We start from the raw sequence: 18,668 nt of genomic DNA, 5'->3' as shown, positions 1-18,668 counted from the left end.
TATCGATTTCAAACTTAGAAAGGTTTTCCCTGCATCACTTTTGTATAGCCCCCGGTGAAGGCTTCCGGTTCTAGTACGCTTCAAATCCTCATTTAACGGCATTTCCTGGCGCTTTTGACTCTTCCTGTTGTGCTTCAAGTTTCTTTCTCTGTTTCGATTTTTAGCGCCGCAGATTTCGTTTTATATACAATAATGCCGACATGCAAACGTCGATTTCTGGTCTTCGAGCAAGTTGTTGACAACTTCCAACCCAGCACATTCAGCTGGATCTTCGCTTGTCAGATTCGCTTAGTTCGTGGCCGCGCTGGTCAGTCAATTAATTTGACGCAGTTTCCATATTCCAGCGCAGGCGCACAGGTGTATAGTGTTGTGTTTCAACTTCAAACGTGTCATCCTTGAACTTTGTAGCCCTCCACTGGCAAGGGTCACTGGTGCCTTCTAATCTGAAGGTTCAAGGATATACCTACTAGGTACAGTCCCGGAGCTTCAATAAATTTCAATCCGAGGCACCGTCTTGCCTTTTGTACTCCAAACGTAAACCGGTAGATCGGGAGCAATTCAAGCCGCTTCTATGGTATCCTACAGTCTTGAATCCGGGGGCGCGCGAAGGGTGGTCCGACCTTTTGTAGCTTTATTATAGATGAGTGTAGCTGTGTCATTACCCATCGTCATCTGTCGACTGCCCTGGCAGCCATACAAAGTCGGCAGGCGGAGAAACGTCGACTAGTAGTTTACAGCACGGAGTGATACCTTTGATGTTACGGAGATCAAATGGATACGACATGATGAGTGCTACATGGAGAATTCTGAAGCATTGAAATTCTTGGGAATTCAATCTTTCCATAGTATGTATTGTACCAAATCCCTGATGCGTGCAGGCAGTTTCGCCAAAGATATTTAGCGTCACGGGCTCCGACCAGAGGGTCAATTTGATTAATCATTAAAGTTTTCGTCCTCATTCTCATAAAGTTATCGGCCCCCTGATGGGCCACGCTCGTCCACACCGATCATCTTCAAAAAAGGTTCAATAACGCTTCGCTTCCGCTCATCAGAGGCACGGCGCTCTTTATCCTTCGAGGGAACAGGAAGGGAGGCAGAGATAAGTACAAGAGAAAAGATACCAGCCAGGGAAGACTCAACTTTCTGCCGGCGTCCTGTTCCGGATGGGTTGTTAGTTGGTGTATTATTTGTAGGATCGGAGCCGGCGGATGAGGCTTGCGATCGGTTCTTGCGACGGAAACTGCCCCCAGAGATGAAAGCAGCCGCAGAGGCCGGAGTTGGGGCATGAGGTTGCCGAACATCCTCTGCAGTGGTTGGTTCCAGGTTATTACTGTCATCCTTCTGCTGTTCATTATCGGCATGATGCGTTGCAGTTTCAATTGTGGTGTTGTCCTTTTTAGAGTAGGCTATGGATGGGACAGGCGCGACTTCGTTGACGATCCGGGCCAGCATAAAAGTCACAAATGTGAATGAAACGCTGTGCGCTGGGGAGTAAGCCAAGTTCTCCAAGACCCAAGCTTGGGTTTCTTCCCAGGATCTAGGCATTGCCTTGGACTTCTCGCGGGCTATTATTTGCTGTTCCATTTCCTGCCAGACCGTAGCTGTGATGATACCATCACTGAGAGAGTTTAAAAACGCGAGAAGAGTTTGGGCGAGAACTTCTAGACGGTGAATCGATGGTACATCGGGTGGGAAAATATCCGCGAAGGATCCATTGGAGTCAAGCGCTTCACGAATGGCCTCTAGGAGAGATGCACGATCCTGGGGACTCTTCAAAGTCCATGTATCGGGCTGGAAAGGCCACGCACTTCCAGATGGCTCTTTCATCCATGGGGCTTCTTCCACCTCGTCATTCGTCATGCTCCACTCAGCTACAGCACGCTCCGTCAACTCAGAGATGGCTTCTGTAAGACGGAAAAGCTCGCGGGGCGCAGACAACCGCACTTCTGTATTGTCCTTGGAAGGGATGAACACGTCACCGATGGCAAGACTGCGGGCACCAGCTTCGGGCATGCGGGTCAGCTCGTCGACGCTACAGCCGAAGCAGGTCGGCAGCCAAAGTCCGCAGACAGAGATAAAATGGTCTCGACCACTATCCACGTGAAGCACAAGAATCTCCTCTAATTTGAGCTTTTTAAGGTTGAGGAGGCGGACGTGTTCGATGCAGCGAACATGCACTGTAAGATTGACATTGGCCACTTCTCCCGGAAGAAGAGTATGGCTGCTGACGGAAGTAGTCGATTGGTCAGGGTGGCTATCGCCGGATTTCTCAACGCGGACATCAAGCCAGTCGGACGATTCAGCCTTCGGGTCGTCGTGGAAGCTTGGCCTTTCCGCAAATGTGAAATTCGCTTCGGTGCCGCCAGTATTTGCGATTGTGAGAGAGCGATGAATAGGCTTGTCATACGGCACATCGCCGAAGTAAACAGTATTCGAATCTTGCTGGGCTTCTTTGTCGTCTTGATAAGTATCTACCACAACGGTGAGACCGGGTCGAGCTTCATTCTCCGCTTTGTCGAGTTGGCGGACAATATCTTGGTGTATCTTGGCCTTGAGACTAGGGTTCACTGCGTCAAATGTTAACGTGAAGACGGCATCTAGTGGCTTATGATCCGACGAAAGCACGCCTTGATGAGACACGTAATGGTCGAGGTAGATAGAGTCCGATGCTGATTCCTCGGACGAAACTGAGGCATTATCATCTTGATTCTCGCCAGAATCGTATTCGTCTGCGTCGGCGCCAGTATCCTGACCATCAACCTCGGGGTCATAATCAAAAAGGACATTCTCATCTGCGAGAGCTTGGTCGAGTCCGCGAGCTTGCATCTCCTGGTCACGTTTTCGGGCTTCCTGTGCTTCACGATCAAGTTGTTCATGCTTAATTTTGTCGCGCCGAGAACGATAGAGGATTCGGTCACACCAGCTAGGACCTCGATGCTTCTCACTGGAGTCAAATATTGCCACGCTTCCAACATCATACTTGTACGTTGGCAAGAATGTAATTTGACCTTCCCGCCATCCTTCGTGGAATGCCGTACCCTTTCTTTGCTGTGTGTGAAGCTGATCATGTACGACTAGGGATGATATTGTGGTTTGTAGAGATGCAGGATCATTGTGCGGATCAATTTCCTCGTCGGTGACGGGTTCTGGTTCCTCGTTATAGGGGGCGACCGGCGTAGAGAGGGAGCTGTCATCTGACCCTGTGATAGAACTCTGACGACTACCCGATTTTCTCTCCTCCATGCGAGCAGTATCATATGCATTAACTGTATGACGCGCAAGGACCTGCCGAACGTCATCGCCAGGGATATCATCAAGTCGATAATTCAAGTCACCAAACCAAAACGTGAAATCTTCATCGCCAATACTGTCAAATGTCTCTTGGGACTTCGGAACCGGGCCAACGGACTCGAACTTCGCACGTAATAGAATCTGTGAAGCATCCCAATTCCGCCGTTCCAGACTGCTTTTGTCCGACCCCGCAGCCAAATGGGAATTAACAAAGACCAAGCGGGTGGTTTCACCGAGAACTAAACGGGTAGCAACACCGCCTTTATTCCCCATGTACCCCATCAGCCCAGTTCCGATCGATGTGCTGCTAATAGATGAAATGCTTTCCGCGATGGCAGGGGAGGCGTAGATAACAAGGAGTAAACCCGTCAACTGGATATCCTCGACAAGCTGGTATCCTGGGGGCAAGGCTTTGTGAACGGCATCCTTCCAACGCTTCGGTGGGCCAGGATCGGTGAAAAAAGCGCCGGCAGCGGAAGAGATGTCCACAACCTCCTGTAATCCAAGGACATAGAGATCCACCTCCTCCGGGCTATATCGAAAAGGCTTCTCTCGTGTAGGGTCTTCGTTTGGTGAAATCGGGTCGGCGGTTGAGGTGGCTTGTTCAAACTGCGGGCCTTCTAAACCGGAAAACGTTTCACACACGCCTTGCCCGTGAACAAACCACTTGCCAATGTCCTTCTCGGTGGTGGGGATCCCGGCAACATTCCACGTTCCAATTTTTACACGGACAGTGCGTCGTTGAGTATACTCGGCCTTTCTAGCCTTGACAGCTCGGGAAAGTGAAAGCAAGTCAAGAGCCGGGTTGTCGATATCCTCTATATCTTTGGCTGCATGTTCTCGAGGGTCTGACGTAGCCGGCGATGCCTCGTTACGGTCATGGCCAGGCATGCCGAGTGAAGTGTTGCAAGATGAATGAAGCTTGAAGAGTAGTGACTGGGTTAAAGGACGATATTAATGCGAGCGCGATAGGGATTATGTTCTCAAATCATTTCTCTGAAGAGGCCGAGGAACTTATACAACCAGAGGAGGGGTGGGGTTGAGAGATAGAGGCGTGGATTGACGCTTTCCTATGAGGATATATAGAAGCAAAGTGGGGGCTTGAGATAAAGAGGATTTTGATTGAAGACTGGAAAGGGCTTGAACCCATTCGGGAAAGACTGCAAGGTTGTTGGAGTTGGAATTGGAGTTGGAGTTGATGGCTGCGGGGAGTTGCGGCGAAGTTGACGGAGGCGGCGGGGAGAGGGAGCTGTTTGCACTGTTTGCATATTTGCGTTGTTTGTGGTGCATTCTGTCCCGGCAGAACTATTCCTCCGGACTCCGGTCCCTTCGGCAAACCGGCACAGCATTCTACCGAGGTTATAGTTCATGTACTTGTTATTCCTGCTTTGCGGATGATGCTACTGCTACAACTTGAAAGCCAAATGTGTGATGTCCAAGTAAGACAGACCTCATTTGAATTCGCTCGAAACGTTATGGCAATTTACATGGTGATTGGTCAAGAGGTTGGAAGAAAAAATGAAAAGTTCATCGGGGCACAACTTGAATCCTGCTGTAACGGAGACGGAGCGCAAGATGGATACATCCATGAATTGGAGTTGGCCAACAGAGATGATGAGCATCCCTCTTCCACGGCTCCCGTTGGAAAGCCTTCAGCTGATGCTACTATATCTTCACACAATCGCCCTGCGGCGGAGAGAGGTGGGTGTGCTACCTTGGGATAGCGTCGCCACGGGCGTCAAGTTAGACTGAGAGAGCGTACTGATGGATCCCTGACCTTGGGTAGTATCGGATGGATCGTGGCTTGCAATATTGAAGTAACAGAAATTGGTCAAAGAAGACCCAAATGCCGGAAATCCACCATCGCTCCAACTACAAGAGTTCGTGGGTGGTGATTGTTTGTTGTTCACGAAGTAATCCTGACCCCGACAGCTGAACTTCATTGAGCACTCGGCTTTGATATCATAGTAGAGCATGTGAACGATTATATGACCAGCCTCAAGATCGGGGTGATTGAGAGTTCAGATCTGAAACCCCCGGCTTTTCCACGATCCCGGTCTTGCTAGCAATCGGACGCGGAGGGCGTCAGCACTGTCCCGCCAAGGAGATGAACTTCCAAAGAGGATTTACTGATGCCTGTTCAACCCTCACCCTCTGCTACGGCCCCACCTAATGGATCAGTTAGTCGCCGAACGTATATGCATTTGTGGATTCATATGAACGTACCAGGGTTCGGCTAGGCGTGCGTGTCACAGTGGAAGTAAACTTGCGAGCCCACACTCTAGTCTAATCTTCCAGATTCCGGCCACCTCCTGGTTTTGCGTGCTGATGGGCATTCGGAGAAGACTCGATGTGTTGGACAATTCCATGCTTGGAAATTGCAAGAGTAGCCAATACTCCCGTAGAAAAAGCAGTTTGAACAAACATTTTTGCCGGGTCGTCTTCTTATCAAATCGATTGGCTAAAAGGGGGGGGGGGGTTTATAAAGAGTTTAAACAGTAGCCATATCATCTTACTTTTATATTCCACTTTCATCGAAAATCTGCACCTTTTGCCTAGGTATGGGGCCCTTTAGCATGGGATAGACGGTTCACATTAGCTATGGCTCTCATTAGACCACTTTCTCAGCTAGTGAATGAATTGCGTCGAACAGGGACTCGATCGCAAGGTAGGACTACCTCAAGGAGTAGAGTAAATGGTAACGCTGATAGGCATGGTTTGACCAAACGTGTGTAATGTATGGCCCTGCTCTGGCTTGGGCTGTTCCGATGAACAAGTATTCGGCGACGGCGAGAGTTACCGATATGCGGGAGGCTTCAACAGCTACGAATGAAGTAATCGTGCACATTAAATGAGTCAAAGCCTGGCTGTTTTGTCCCATTTCTATAGAACATATACGACGTGGATTTCGTGACACTCATGGTAGGAAACGTGAATGTTGCATTATTTGCCTTCGAAATGGGTGATGGAAGCATCAAGATGGTGCATCATTTGCAAGGCCTGACGGGTATTCCAGGTAAACAATTAGATGATTTATCTGACGGTAAATTTATAGAAGAGCGGCTCAAGCGTTAGTACACTGTTCGTTTTGATGTTGATTGGCATGCCAATCTACGCAGTCGGACTCCGCATCTGAAAGCTAATGGCCAAAAGGAGAAAAAGTGGAGGTGGCCCCAAACCCTTGAAACCTTTCCTTTCGAATAACCTGACATTGAAGCTGATGGTATCGGCAGGCAGTGTAATGGGGGCCAAAATATTCATTCGAAAAAGGAAATGTCGCCAAGCGCTATGCTGGCCTCTGCAAGATCATGTCAAAGAACATTCAGTGCAGAACAGATCTTGGGCATACTTCGGATTAAAAGTATGTCCTATCGGACTCGCGGAATATTCCATACCTGGCCGAATCCATCTACAAATCTGGGCTTTTTGAAAGGTTCCGTTACGCAGATTACCGGGATTCCAAATGCAAAAGTGGACTTCGGGAAATGCCGGAAGGCAAGGAGTAGTATTGGTTTGTTGTATGAAGAAAAAGTGTAGTATGAATCCTTTCTAGCTGCACAATCTATGGTAGATATTGAAAATATTGAATCCAAAACAATAGCGCTGGATAAATTCCCACGGTAACGTGATCTATTATTCACAATCCCTTAGAAGTACCCTTTATGCTTATCAGAGCCGTCCCATTCGCCGCCATCACACTGAAACGGATCAGTTACCTAGTAGGTTGCATATTTTGCAGCCACAATATCAGCCTGTACCTTGTTCTCGGTATCATCGGAAGGGAAACCAGAGGTCATCACACCATCATAGAAAGTACCCTGGGCATTCGGACTGTTGTCACCACCGATTCCCAGAATGATCGAGCCTTCGTTGTGCATGGGGTTGTAGCCATCCGGGCGCTCCCCATTGTAGTAGATGGAGAGATCACCGGTAGTAGAATCACCGCCACGAAGCGCCCACTGATTTGGCTTACCCTTGAGAACAGCAGTAACAAAACGTGAGGTGATAGAAGGGTCACCGGAGCTATACTTGGCATCCTTGCCCCCGAAGAGACCATCCTCCAAGTCGGCCATGATCCAAGGCCCATCACCGGTGCCCTTTCCCCAGCCTGTATTGGTACCGAAGTAGATGGCCTCCATGTGACCAGCGCCTGTGTCGGTGTTGCTGGTCTCAGCATTGCCGTAGTCGAAGCAGCACTGGTCATTATAGTCCGTTCCGTCAAGAACGGCATACATGCCCTCGGGGTCATTACCCGTAGCGGTGTCAACAGCGCCATTCTTGCGGTATCCCATACCAGCTTCAATTTTCATACCATACACCTTCTGGCCGTTCAATGTGATGGGCGCGATTGCGATATTCTGCATCAGTACTACCTATACTACAGACTCTATATCCGCTAATGTTATCCTAATAATCTAAGGTTAAATAGCTCACTACATCTCTACAGTATTCAGCATACCTGGAGCTATAGAATCAATATCTAACATTTAATTAGACCTTGCCAAAGCCCGGGCCGGGCTGTCTTGGCGGCCCGCAGGCGTAACAGGTGGAGTGTCTAATATCATAGGTCGTAATCTCTGGAGAACCCAATTCTTTTGCATACCCTCCACTTGAGTATTTGGGATCATGTCATAATGCCTCCATATCTCCATTATTTAGTGTTTATCTCGGACAAGAAGTCTCACTTAAAATAAATGTATGATTTATACCAATTCAAAGAGCCCAAATTGGATGAGTCAAATTGACTGTGCCTGGTTTGATTTTGCGACATTATATCAGCGGCATCATAGACAAGAAGACTTAATTTAAAGTAAAGCAATTGTATATTTTCGTCTGCTATCCTCATTCTAGTATTTGACCTGGGCCTCTCACCAACTATTTGCATTGTTTCCTTGGAATATTCTCCTAATTGAAAGTACTACCTCGAGCAACAACTGATGAATCCACCTCTCTTCCAAGATCCCGAGCAAGATACCATGAGTTGGTGAAAGAATTCTCAAGGAGCAACAACCTAACATAAGTTTAGACATGAGTTTGACCATTATGTTAACTGTGGTATTAAAAGAACCGACCTTGAAGGACTTGAAAGTCGGGTGGCTTATGAACTGCGCGGCCATCACACAGTCACCATTTGTGGGCATGCCATAAGAGTCGCCCTGGCAGTCTAGGCGATCATAGACGTAGATATTCCAGCCACCACCCTTTCCATTGAAAGAAAGGATGTCGATGTTCTGGTTCGTACAACCTTGGGGGTCACTGGTGATCAAGGAGGCGTCCAATCGCCCGTCGCAGTGCGCGCCCTCATACAGATTAAGCTCATAATCTCCCAGAGCAGCAGCAGAAGAGGCTGTGAACAGGATAGAGAAGAGAGTAGCCGAGACACGCATAATGAAATATAATTGAGGAGGTGCGGAGAATAGCGAATGCTTGATGATTTTGAAAAGGTTGGGTTTAGACGGAAGTATTTATATCTTTCCTCCACAGTGAGTCTGTGTAGGTGGTCAGAAAGAGCGCTACAAAAGGAAAGGATGACCGGAAATTTGGCCCCTAGACCCCCTCGAAGTAATTGACCTAGGCAAGAAATGTAACTCTCCAGATGGGTACTCCGTAAGTGGGTCAGGATACAATAATCCAAGGTACGTATGTAGAGAAGTTATAGTCAGTTCTTTGGCCACGTCTCGCAGAGCTTAGCGCTATAATAATAAAGCTACGGAAAAGCTCAAAGGTATATTACTATTTATTTCTGTATACAATTCAGATACTATAATGTTAATTAACATTAATGGAAACCTTGGAATAGAAATAATATAGATACAGCTCCAACATATAAATATATCAGACAACCCCACAAAACCATACCCCACCCCACCAGAAGCGGAATGATTTACTTCATAGCACCCTAATCATTATCAGGTTTGTTGCCTCGTGTAGCGCCTCTGAGCAGCTTGATATCGTATGCGGGAACATCAACTGTATAACACAAAAAGCAAAGCTACAAGTATACATCACATGCTGTAGAGAGAATGTATGCTTAGGTGGAATTGACCAGCGCATTATACTTGATTTCTGCTGTCACAAAGGACGACATTGCACATTTTTATCATGTTTTTAGGAACGTTTTGCTAAGATACTTCCCAAAATAACGCATATCTGGAATGAGACCCTTGACTCGTCATATAGATATATGGGGGCTGAAAAAAAGAGGATTCTTATGCCCGCCAAGATTTGTCCTTGCCCAATGCAGTTAGCAGTGCGAGGTTAGTGTCACATTTAGCCCCCAATTCTGCACTCAATTATCTCAGAGTAAGACATGATACCTGGCTAAATGGTCACCCCATTAAAACTCTAAAATTTGTGTAATACATTTGTTGCATAGTCTCAAAACTTAGGCGTTATTCAGTATGCCAAGACTCAAGGGTTTAACCAAAGATTAGTACTCAAGCCCTAACTCACTGTAAGTAGACCTGTGCAAACTGGTTCCCGCGGGCTTTGATCTCGCAAAAAAGCCCGTATGGCAAGAGCCCGCGGGCCCTATCATCAAGACCCGGCCCGGCCCACAGGCCTTTGTAACAGGACCCTAAAGCTCGTAGAAAACCCGTTTTTATATCGGATATGACGTCTTGCCTTTTTGGGATGTAAATAAAATAATGAAAATTTTCTTTGTAATCATTCCGGTTTTCTTTGTGTATGAAACTCTACCTATTTGATACTGTTTTTATATTCTTTTAACTTCTGTAGATAATACTAGTCAGAGTATAATCTTCTATTTTAAGCTCTTTTACTCTTTGTTGTAAACTTTTGATTATCAATATAAACTACTACTAGACTAAAGGTATAAGAATCAGGTGTAAATTATTAGTATCTTCTCTAAACTTTAATTTTTTATTATACCACTACCAGAACCAGTTATACGACAAAATAATATCTAAGAACCTATATTTATTTAATATCTCTATAGTTTACATTGATTAATTAGTGTAGTGGGGATTCCTGCTCTCAACATCAGTATCTCAAAGTTATATGATTAGGGCCTTAGCAACAAGGCTACTGTTTAGTTTCAGGAGGATAAATAGTTTCGCTCTATAGTATCAATTCAATATATATGTTCCCCCTTATAAAATGATTCCCTGAGGCTGATGAGATTGCGGTATTGGTATACTGCTTATAAAAGGTTCTATTGTTTTTTCATTAATCCTCTATAGTATCATACTATGCCTATCTCGTTTCTGTACTTTATGAGTGTAGTGGTATTGTCTCTTTATGATTAACCTGTCTACTAACGCAGATAGCCTACAAGTATTCCTATCTTTATATAGCTTCCCTAGGAAGGCTCAATTAACAAAAGAGTAGCTGAAAGCAAGAGCAATACTATTATAAGAAGTAGGTATAGTATTTGACTCTGAGAAAATACAACAATCAGATATATTACAAAGGGTAAAGAGTAGCTTGATCCTAGATAGGATCAACCTATTAAATATTCAAAATATCAGCTAAAAAGAGTATCAGAGTATTCTCTTCCGCTGAGTATATACAGTTTTTATGATCAATACTCGCTGATTAATATACTAGAGATGCTATAATACTAGAAGGAATTTTATAAATAACACCGGATCAACTATATAAGATAGCAGTTTGCAGATGTCCTGGTATTAGCTATATCTGGTATTTAGTGCTGTCTAATATTCTGTCATTATTTACGTTATGTTATATACTAGAGAAGGTGGATAACCCCTTATCAGGAAGCAAGGAGTTAATTTTATCTGAGGAGTTACTATTGAAAGAGCTGCTATCCGAAGAGTAGTTATTGTGAATTGTATTATTGTTATTATTATTGTTACTAAGTACTAAGGCTTCTATTCTCTGTTCTGTTTTTTCTTTATCGTCTTTATCTTTATTTGTTTCTGTTTCTGCTTCAAAATTATCCATCAGATTATCCAATCAGATTAAGTTATTTTCTGATACTGTATTCTTATATTCTTCTTGTTCTTTAGTACCTTGTTTTCTGGTATATAAACCATCTTCTGATAAAGAAGCTATAATGTCTTCTAAGGCTGAACTTATTATTTCCAAGGCTAAAACTACTACTGCTGAGCCTGTATAATTACTACAGTTACTATCACTGCTATCTTATTTTCCTACAGGAAAACGATCTCTTGAAATCATATTTATTAATAATAAAAGAAATAATAGTGAATCTCTTAGCGCGATATAGCTATACCTATTGCCGCTACAGAATAATTTACTTAGTTCGCAAACTGCTTCCTAAAGCTTCTGGATCAACTATTAGTGAACCCTCTCGTCCTGTAAGCCCTGAAACCGCTATGAGGCCACCTTCTTCGTATCCTCTGTCTCTGCTGCTAAATATGCCTTTGCGAACTTCTGTTCCGTCTCCTCAGCCAATATACCAGATAATTTATAGCGCTATACTAGTCCTAGGTTTTTAGAGAGCCCCTGCTTTTAATAAGACTAATATATCTAAATTCTTGAGAAAACTAGAGAATATATGCTGACGGAATATAATTATCCAGTATACTGTGATTATAGACTTGCTTTCTTAGTATTATAAGAGACCGCCATATATCTATGTTAAAAGTTATAATATATAGAAATTAAGGGATTAGTAAGAATTTCATGAGAAATTCCTAGATTATTACTATAATTAGGATAATGAACAGTTGCAGTATAATAAACAGTAACTAAATAAGCTTATAGATAGTAATCAATCAACAAATAACGAAATCTAGCGCTATCTTAGTAAGTTTCATAAGGTCTCTACAGAGATATTTCTGCTTAGTTGTCTGAGTAATAGTAAACAAGCTAATCTGTTGATTAAGAGTCTTCTGAAGAAATAGTAAATAAGGATTTTGAAATGTAATACTCTGAAAGCATACTCTCACAGTAATAAGATCTCTTATAATAAGGTATATAAGTAGCTTTAGACAAACCTATATATTAAGGTTAATATATATAGAAAGATTAAGAAGAAAGAAGCTAAGTGTATATTGTCTATAGAGAGATAATTATCTTTAATATCTTCTCTCTCTGTTTCTTTGGTTTCTTCTGTTTAATTAGTTTCTGATAGTAATATATTATAATCTCGATATTATTCTCAGCCTAGTATTTTATATCTTACGAGCAAGACGTACTGGCTGCTCTGGAGATTTTAAGCAGGACAGTGTTTTCTAGCAGAAAAATAAGGGCCTTATTGCCTTATAGATTGTTTATACTGTTTCCTTTTATAGTTTCTCTGGCTAAGGAACAGCCAGTTTTCTAGGGAGGATAGTAGATAGTAGGGATTCCTGCTCTTAACATCAGTATCTCAGAGTTATATAATTAGGGTCTTAGCAACAAGGTTACTGTTTAGTTTCAGAAGGATAAATAGTTTTGCTCCAGAGTATTAATTTAATATGTATATTCTCCCTTATAAAATGATTCTCTGAGACTAATAAGGTTGTAGTATCGGTATACCACTCATAAAACGTTCTATTGCTTTTTTATCAATCCTCTATAGCGTCACGCTTTACCTATCTTGTTCCTGCACTCTACGAGTGTGGTAGTATTGTCTCTTCAAAATCGACCCGTCTGCCAACGCAGCTAGCCTACGAGCATTCCCATATTTCAATACCTAGTTTCCAAAACTACAATCTTAGTAGCTTCTGAAAGTTTACCACCTTCATACTATTATATCAAATAAACTAACCATAGAGCCACAAAATAAAGCTCTATCTTCTATCTATCAGCCGTAATACATTCAATTCCAGTTAATAACTAGCCTTATTCAAATAAATAGGTTCAGATTTGCTTTAGATAGCTAAAATAACGTTTTATAACTAGCCTTGGCCTAGGGTAAAGCTAGTTTTATCAAAATTATACACATAATTTAGTAGAATATGCTTTATGTGAGGATGCTCAGATGCTCACAGAGATCAACGTACGGCGTAGCATACGAAGCAAAGGAAACAGTAGCTGTTCGACAAAAGGAATAGCTTGAGGAGAATAATAAGGAAGCTAAGATAGAAGGCTAGATACACAGGTGTAGGCGTGGGTGCCTAGAGTGGTGCCGTAGGCATGAGGCATCCACGAATGGTAACAACACCAGTTCGTTACACTTTATAAGAGGCTCTAGGCATTTATACCATACAATCAAAATACCTATATCCTCTCCAGTAGCTCGATTTTAATCTGCAGACCTTTAATAAACCTAATTAAGGTTATTTAGCAAACAGTTATTAACGAATTTATATACCCAGTCTCTACCAAGCAGACGCACAGTAGAATTATCTCTGTATAGTAACACATTTACGCTCACAACCACTATTCTAGCCGTAGGTAGAATATATAGGCTATTAAGGCACCGGATCCAGCCTACTAATAACGCTTCTTAATCGTTATTTAGTCGCTCGTAGGCTATATAGCGCGTGCTGCAAGATACACAACCAAGGTAGCGTACCCGAAGGCGCTACATTGGAACATCGTATTCAGGCGCTAATACAGCGATATTAGGACTTTTTACAATCCTAGCAGCCGAACAAGCAGTTTGAATACGCATTTCAACTATATTATATTGACTAGGCATCGTAGTGGTAGTGTTGGTAGTCAAAATAGTAATAGTGTGATTATTGAGAGCAGAATTTTGTTGACCCCCGGCTGACCCACACGCAGCGCGTGTGGGTCAGCCTTAGGCTTAAGGCACCCCAGTATGCCATCTGACTGTTAATACCAACTCTATCTTGGGCTCATACGAGTGGAGACATGAGTACGCGGTGGATATCATTGTATTAGCCCGAGCCAAAAATGGCAGGGGAAATTATCGCCCACAGACTCCTACATAGTTACGTACATAGGAGCCATAGCCAAACTTCAACCAATCATTTTTACTGAGCCTATGTGGTGCATGTTGATCTTTGCAAGGCACCAATTGGCTCATATTTCCTTACAGCGATACCATCCCGTATCCGCTTCGTTCCCAGCAGATCGATGTGGATATTGCCTTACGCAAGGTCGAAGCTGATTACAGAGACACATCTCCTGTGGAAAAACAAAAGACTGGAAATTCGGCGGGACTACCCAGAGGGACCGGGGCATTTTATCAAAAATGGCTTCGTCGAACTAATTGCGACAATGATCCTCCATGTCATCCAAATAGACGATCGGTGGACTAGAAACCTTTTGAATTCTGTCGGGTTGAGGATACCGCTGTGGATGCTGTGAGACCGCTTATTCATCGTCCGCCCATTCCTCCACAGTATTTGGATTGTAATTCAGATTAACTGGGAAGTACTGTACTGTAACACATCGGATGATTATGTCAGACAGCAGAATATCGGTATGGGCTACATAGTACTCATGGGACCAATTGGATTGATTCAGATGGTTGAAAATGTAGAGACCTGTTGAGAGATCTCTTGCAGACCACTATGGTGTTATACGACACCATACTTCCTAGATATCCCTAATTACCATACAAAACATTATGGAGGAACGGACAGACGCTGAATAATCCTGACTATAGGATCCACAGTAACTAACTAGTATTTTACTGGGCCTTCAGTTTGTCAGATGACCCCTGAGGATCCTTCAACGGTTCCTCGCATCTTCAATCAACACAGTTTCAATTGGACATGTCGAGGACTAACTTAACCTCCCCTTTCCCTGATTTTTTCGTTCCCGCCCTCCCATTTCATCGTTTCAGGGCCACAGCGTGCGCAGCGCGCGTGACCTGTTTGATTTATGTTTGATTTACCCTGACCCTTCGCATCGAAAGTTGGATCCCAGGTTATGTGATGTAACTAGCAGCCTAATAGGCTGCCAACACCACTCTAGGCAGAAGGCAGCTACCGTGACTACAATAGCTGCTCCAACTCGCATAGTTCCGGAATGATCATCGCAATTGTACAGTACCTCAATCCGGTATCTCGACTTTCGATGCGAGGGGTCAGCATAAATGAAATCATCATCATCATCCTGTAAGTATAACGTCTAAAGAACGGCGCACAATGCTTGAACTAGAATCGGCGGCTTGGAAAGTTTATTTTGAGAACGCCCCCTATTCCAGGAAAAACAATTTATCTCTAACCTCTACTGTAACGGGTCATCTATGTGGGGCGCACTACTCACCTCCAGCCATTCCTAGTGAGTTTCAGTTGGTTTCAGTTTGGGAAAGCTTGCTCAAACCGACGAATACTCTTGTCACTCAAATTCTCCGACTATCAGATGAAACAGATCCCCGTGTCTGACAGCCGGAGAGCGGCACAAATACTGCATACAGATAAAACTTCCGGTTGGGCTCCGCTACGCTTCCCCTCAGAGCCTCGTAAAAGTAATGATATCTAAACAGATCCTTCTTTTTCTCTTCTTGATTCACTTTCATGCTCCCTTCAGACGAGTGGTCGGTGGTTCGGTCTTTGCTATGGAAGATCCAGTGGGAGCTATCTGGGCGAGAAAGCTCTCGGCTGAGCGCATAGCCTACCTGGCGCAATCCCGAATTCCTGATATCATCGCTTGCAATGTCATTCTACTCGTGTTTGCAACCGGTGGCTTACTGATCCGATTGTTTGTCCGGGTTCGATATCTCACCGGGATCAACCTTGATGATATAATTTGCATGACTAGTTGGGTGCGCTTATCTTTATTTATCCCCATCTCGATTGGTTACTCATGCGTGTTTAGGTATTCACCTTTATCCTGTGCTTCACTGCGATGTTGAGTAAGTTTTACCTCGTGACGGTCTATGAACATTTCTACATGATGCTAAATCCCGCGTAAAGTGACCAAATATGGGTTCGGCAAACACATCGGGACAGTGTCGAGTTTCAATGATCGAGCTATGTTTCTCAAAGTATGCTCATGAGGTTACAATTGAATAAAACTTTACATTGCAGCTCCTCTGACTGACTGTTTCTCATAAAAGCTCGATTTTGTCGCAATGATTACATATGTTCTCTCTCTCGGTACGATTAAGATATCTTTCTGCCTCTTATACCTCCACATTTTCCCAGGGGACAAGTTCCGGATTGCCTGTTGGTGGCTTCTTGCAATTATTGTGGCACAAACTACCGCAGAGACTCTGGTGGTACTCTTTCAATGCAATCCTGTCCATAAGGCCTGGGATGCCACGGGCCTCGTGGAAGGTACCTGTGTCGATATGAATACATTCTACTATGCCAACTTCGCCGTCAAACTGGCCAGTGACTTGGCATTATTCACTATGCCAATTCCAAAGGTAGTTCGACTGAGAATGACGGTGGGGAAGCGTGTAGGCTTGGTGGTGATGTTCAGTCTGGGTCTCCTGTAAATCCCTTTTCTGCATTGGTTTCCGAAACTGAAAGCCTCAAGAAAGCTGACATGGCTAGGGTATGCATGACAAGCATCATTCGAATCAGTTATCTCAACACCTTTGAGGTGGATCATACTTGTAGGTTGAAGCCACGACCTTCTTTCTTGAAACAACTGCTTGAGTTCCGACTGACTAGCTATCTTCGAATATTCAGGGTCAATGGTTAATGCAATGAACTGGTCCTGTGTGGAAGTCGCTGTCGCCATTTTTATTGCCTGTATTCCCTCATTCAATACCTTGATTATATATCGTTTCCCGACGTTACGAAGATTATTGGGCCTCCCCAGCAACAAGGATCATGGAACATGCACGTCAAAGGCATACGGAAGTTCGAGCCGTCGAGTCTATAATAATTTGTCAATCGACCATCGCAATAGCCTCAAGCTGAAACCGGTCACCGGTCATAGTCATGCAGATGTGGAATCCAGCACCAATGAGTCCCAGGAGCGGATAATACATGAGGGAATACAGGTGATGACCAATGTTAGTGTAAATAGTAATAAGAGTGTTTGATGCTAGGGAAAATGGCAATTTAATATAGCCATGGCCTGCCACTCTCTATTAGCCGGAAAAAACATATTTACAATTCCATTGTTGTCTGATGCGAATCTTGATTTCAATAGCCCTAGACTTAGTTCCACTCGCCATTTGCCTTACTAATGCAAAGTATGAAATGTGGTTTCGAGCACAGGCCGAGAAACAAAGCGTGTGTGTCCTGGGGGTAATATGTTTTCGAATTCTACTATAACGTAGGTCCCACGACCACCGTGTTGAGCCGAAGCCTTTTCGGAAATAGAGATTGAATCTTACAGGGAGGCCGAGCTAGAAAGTACCGAGGCTGCACGGTCGACCGCGGATATCGTGGTATACTCCGATGCCTCGGGACGAGGAGGTCATCTGGGGTGCCGCAGCGGCGGCGCTCGTCGAATTGCTGAAAACAACCGACATCATACAAGTTCAGGTCGGACCTATGGAGCGATAGTCGGTTCACGCCACCGAGCTATTGGGATTCTGTTCGCCATCAACATCATCAATAAGATTGCTCTCTGGCACTGCAGAATCCAAACGCGAGCGAGATCTGCCACCATCCTCGCTGATTTGCTGGCCAAAGAGGCAGCCATACCGTGAAAAACAAACCCGTTTTGCGTTTTGCTATCACGCGAGAGGGCACATATTAGGCAAGCAATCCATGCCCGGTGGAAGAAAGAATGGAACTAGTCGAGCACCGGCGCCCATCTGTGTCAACGACACACTACCGGCCAAGTACACACACCAGACGGCTCTACGGCTCTCTGTCTAGAAATCGAGCGTACTTATTAACGCAGTTGCGAACCGGGCACTGCTGGCTGTCAACATACGCAAAGACCTTCCGATTCCCAGACGAAGATCGGTCTATCTGTGGCGAAAGGGAAATCGTTCACCACGTGTTGTTAGATTGTCCACGATTGGGAGAACTGAGATCCGACGATCAATCTATCCCTGAGAACATCGATGTGCTCAAGAGAATTATGCTGTTCCACGACATACCACGGTCTTCACGGGTCGAATTTGTCACAAGATATTCTATACCGTTCTTTATTCTGTCCTGCTGCTGATACGATGACGTAACTAGTTATGTACCCACTTGGTCTTCTTAGACTGCCTAGTCTTCTCAGATTTCTAACGTGTTGACAGTCCAAAGATGATTTCCATAGGCAGTAATTCTCTATAAACAGTAGTTCCCTAGACGGAAGAAGGCTCTGTAAGTACCCCCTTTCACTTGTGCCTTGTTTCGGGAAAGCTTTTGGCAATAAATCTATTCCCTGCTGGGAAAATTGGTGTATACCTCTCTACGACTAAGATGTATATTTCGCATGAAACGAGACTTTTCGCGCTCAACATGGAGTTACCGACCATGACCAGCGCGACTATATTTCATTAGTGAGGCACGTATACTTTCATGTCACTACATATTTCATTACAAGATCGTTTCTTCATATTTCAAGCGACCCAATGCTGTATCCGTTATCAAATGGTAGATATCATGACTGAAACAGGAAAG

The 18,668-nt window shown here is 44.2% G+C and overlaps 4 protein-coding genes across 4 annotated transcripts; 1 reads left to right on the top strand and 3 right to left on the bottom strand.

The window, feature by feature from the left end:
* Positions 1–969: 969 nt before the first annotated feature.
* N7509_001462 (phosphatase family protein) lies at positions 970–4,182 on the bottom strand (the record flags this gene model as incomplete). Its single annotated transcript, XM_056626099.1, has 1 exon — positions 970–4,182. One exon carries the CDS (start codon positions 4,180–4,182, stop codon positions 970–972), a length of 3,213 nt encoding a protein of 1,070 aa, XP_056491894.1.
* A 2,825-nt stretch (positions 4,183–7,007) lies between these two features.
* On the bottom strand, positions 7,008–7,655 carry N7509_001461 (uncharacterized protein; the record flags this gene model as incomplete). The annotated part of the gene is made up of 1 exon (XM_056626098.1): positions 7,008–7,655. One exon carries the CDS (start codon positions 7,653–7,655, stop codon positions 7,008–7,010), a length of 648 nt encoding a protein of 215 aa, XP_056491893.1.
* Positions 7,656–8,287: 632 nt separating this feature from the next.
* On the bottom strand, positions 8,288–8,678 carry N7509_001460 (uncharacterized protein; the record flags this gene model as incomplete). Its single annotated transcript, XM_056626097.1, has 2 exons — positions 8,288–8,302; positions 8,364–8,678. 2 exons carry the CDS (start codon positions 8,676–8,678, stop codon positions 8,288–8,290), a joined length of 330 nt encoding a protein of 109 aa, XP_056491892.1.
* A 7,022-nt stretch (positions 8,679–15,700) lies between these two features.
* On the top strand, positions 15,701–17,755 carry N7509_001459 (uncharacterized protein; the record flags this gene model as incomplete). The annotated part of the gene is made up of 8 exons (XM_056626096.1): positions 15,701–15,907; positions 15,961–15,997; positions 16,059–16,129; positions 16,202–16,581; positions 16,644–16,705; positions 16,782–17,110; positions 17,295–17,335; positions 17,440–17,755. 8 exons carry the CDS (start codon positions 15,701–15,703, stop codon positions 17,753–17,755), a joined length of 1,443 nt encoding a protein of 480 aa, XP_056491891.1.
* Between the last annotated feature and the right edge of the window lie 913 nt (positions 17,756–18,668).

The sequence above is a fragment of the Penicillium cosmopolitanum genome, assembly GCF_028827165.1.
Source record: "Penicillium cosmopolitanum strain IBT 29677 chromosome Unknown utg000004l:1.0-4361866.0:1.0-4365735.0, whole genome shotgun sequence".
NCBI lineage: Eukaryota > Fungi > Ascomycota > Eurotiomycetes > Eurotiales > Aspergillaceae > Penicillium > Penicillium cosmopolitanum.
The sequence above is the reverse complement of the archived record's forward strand: the minus strand, read 5'-3'. Positions and strand labels throughout refer to the sequence as shown.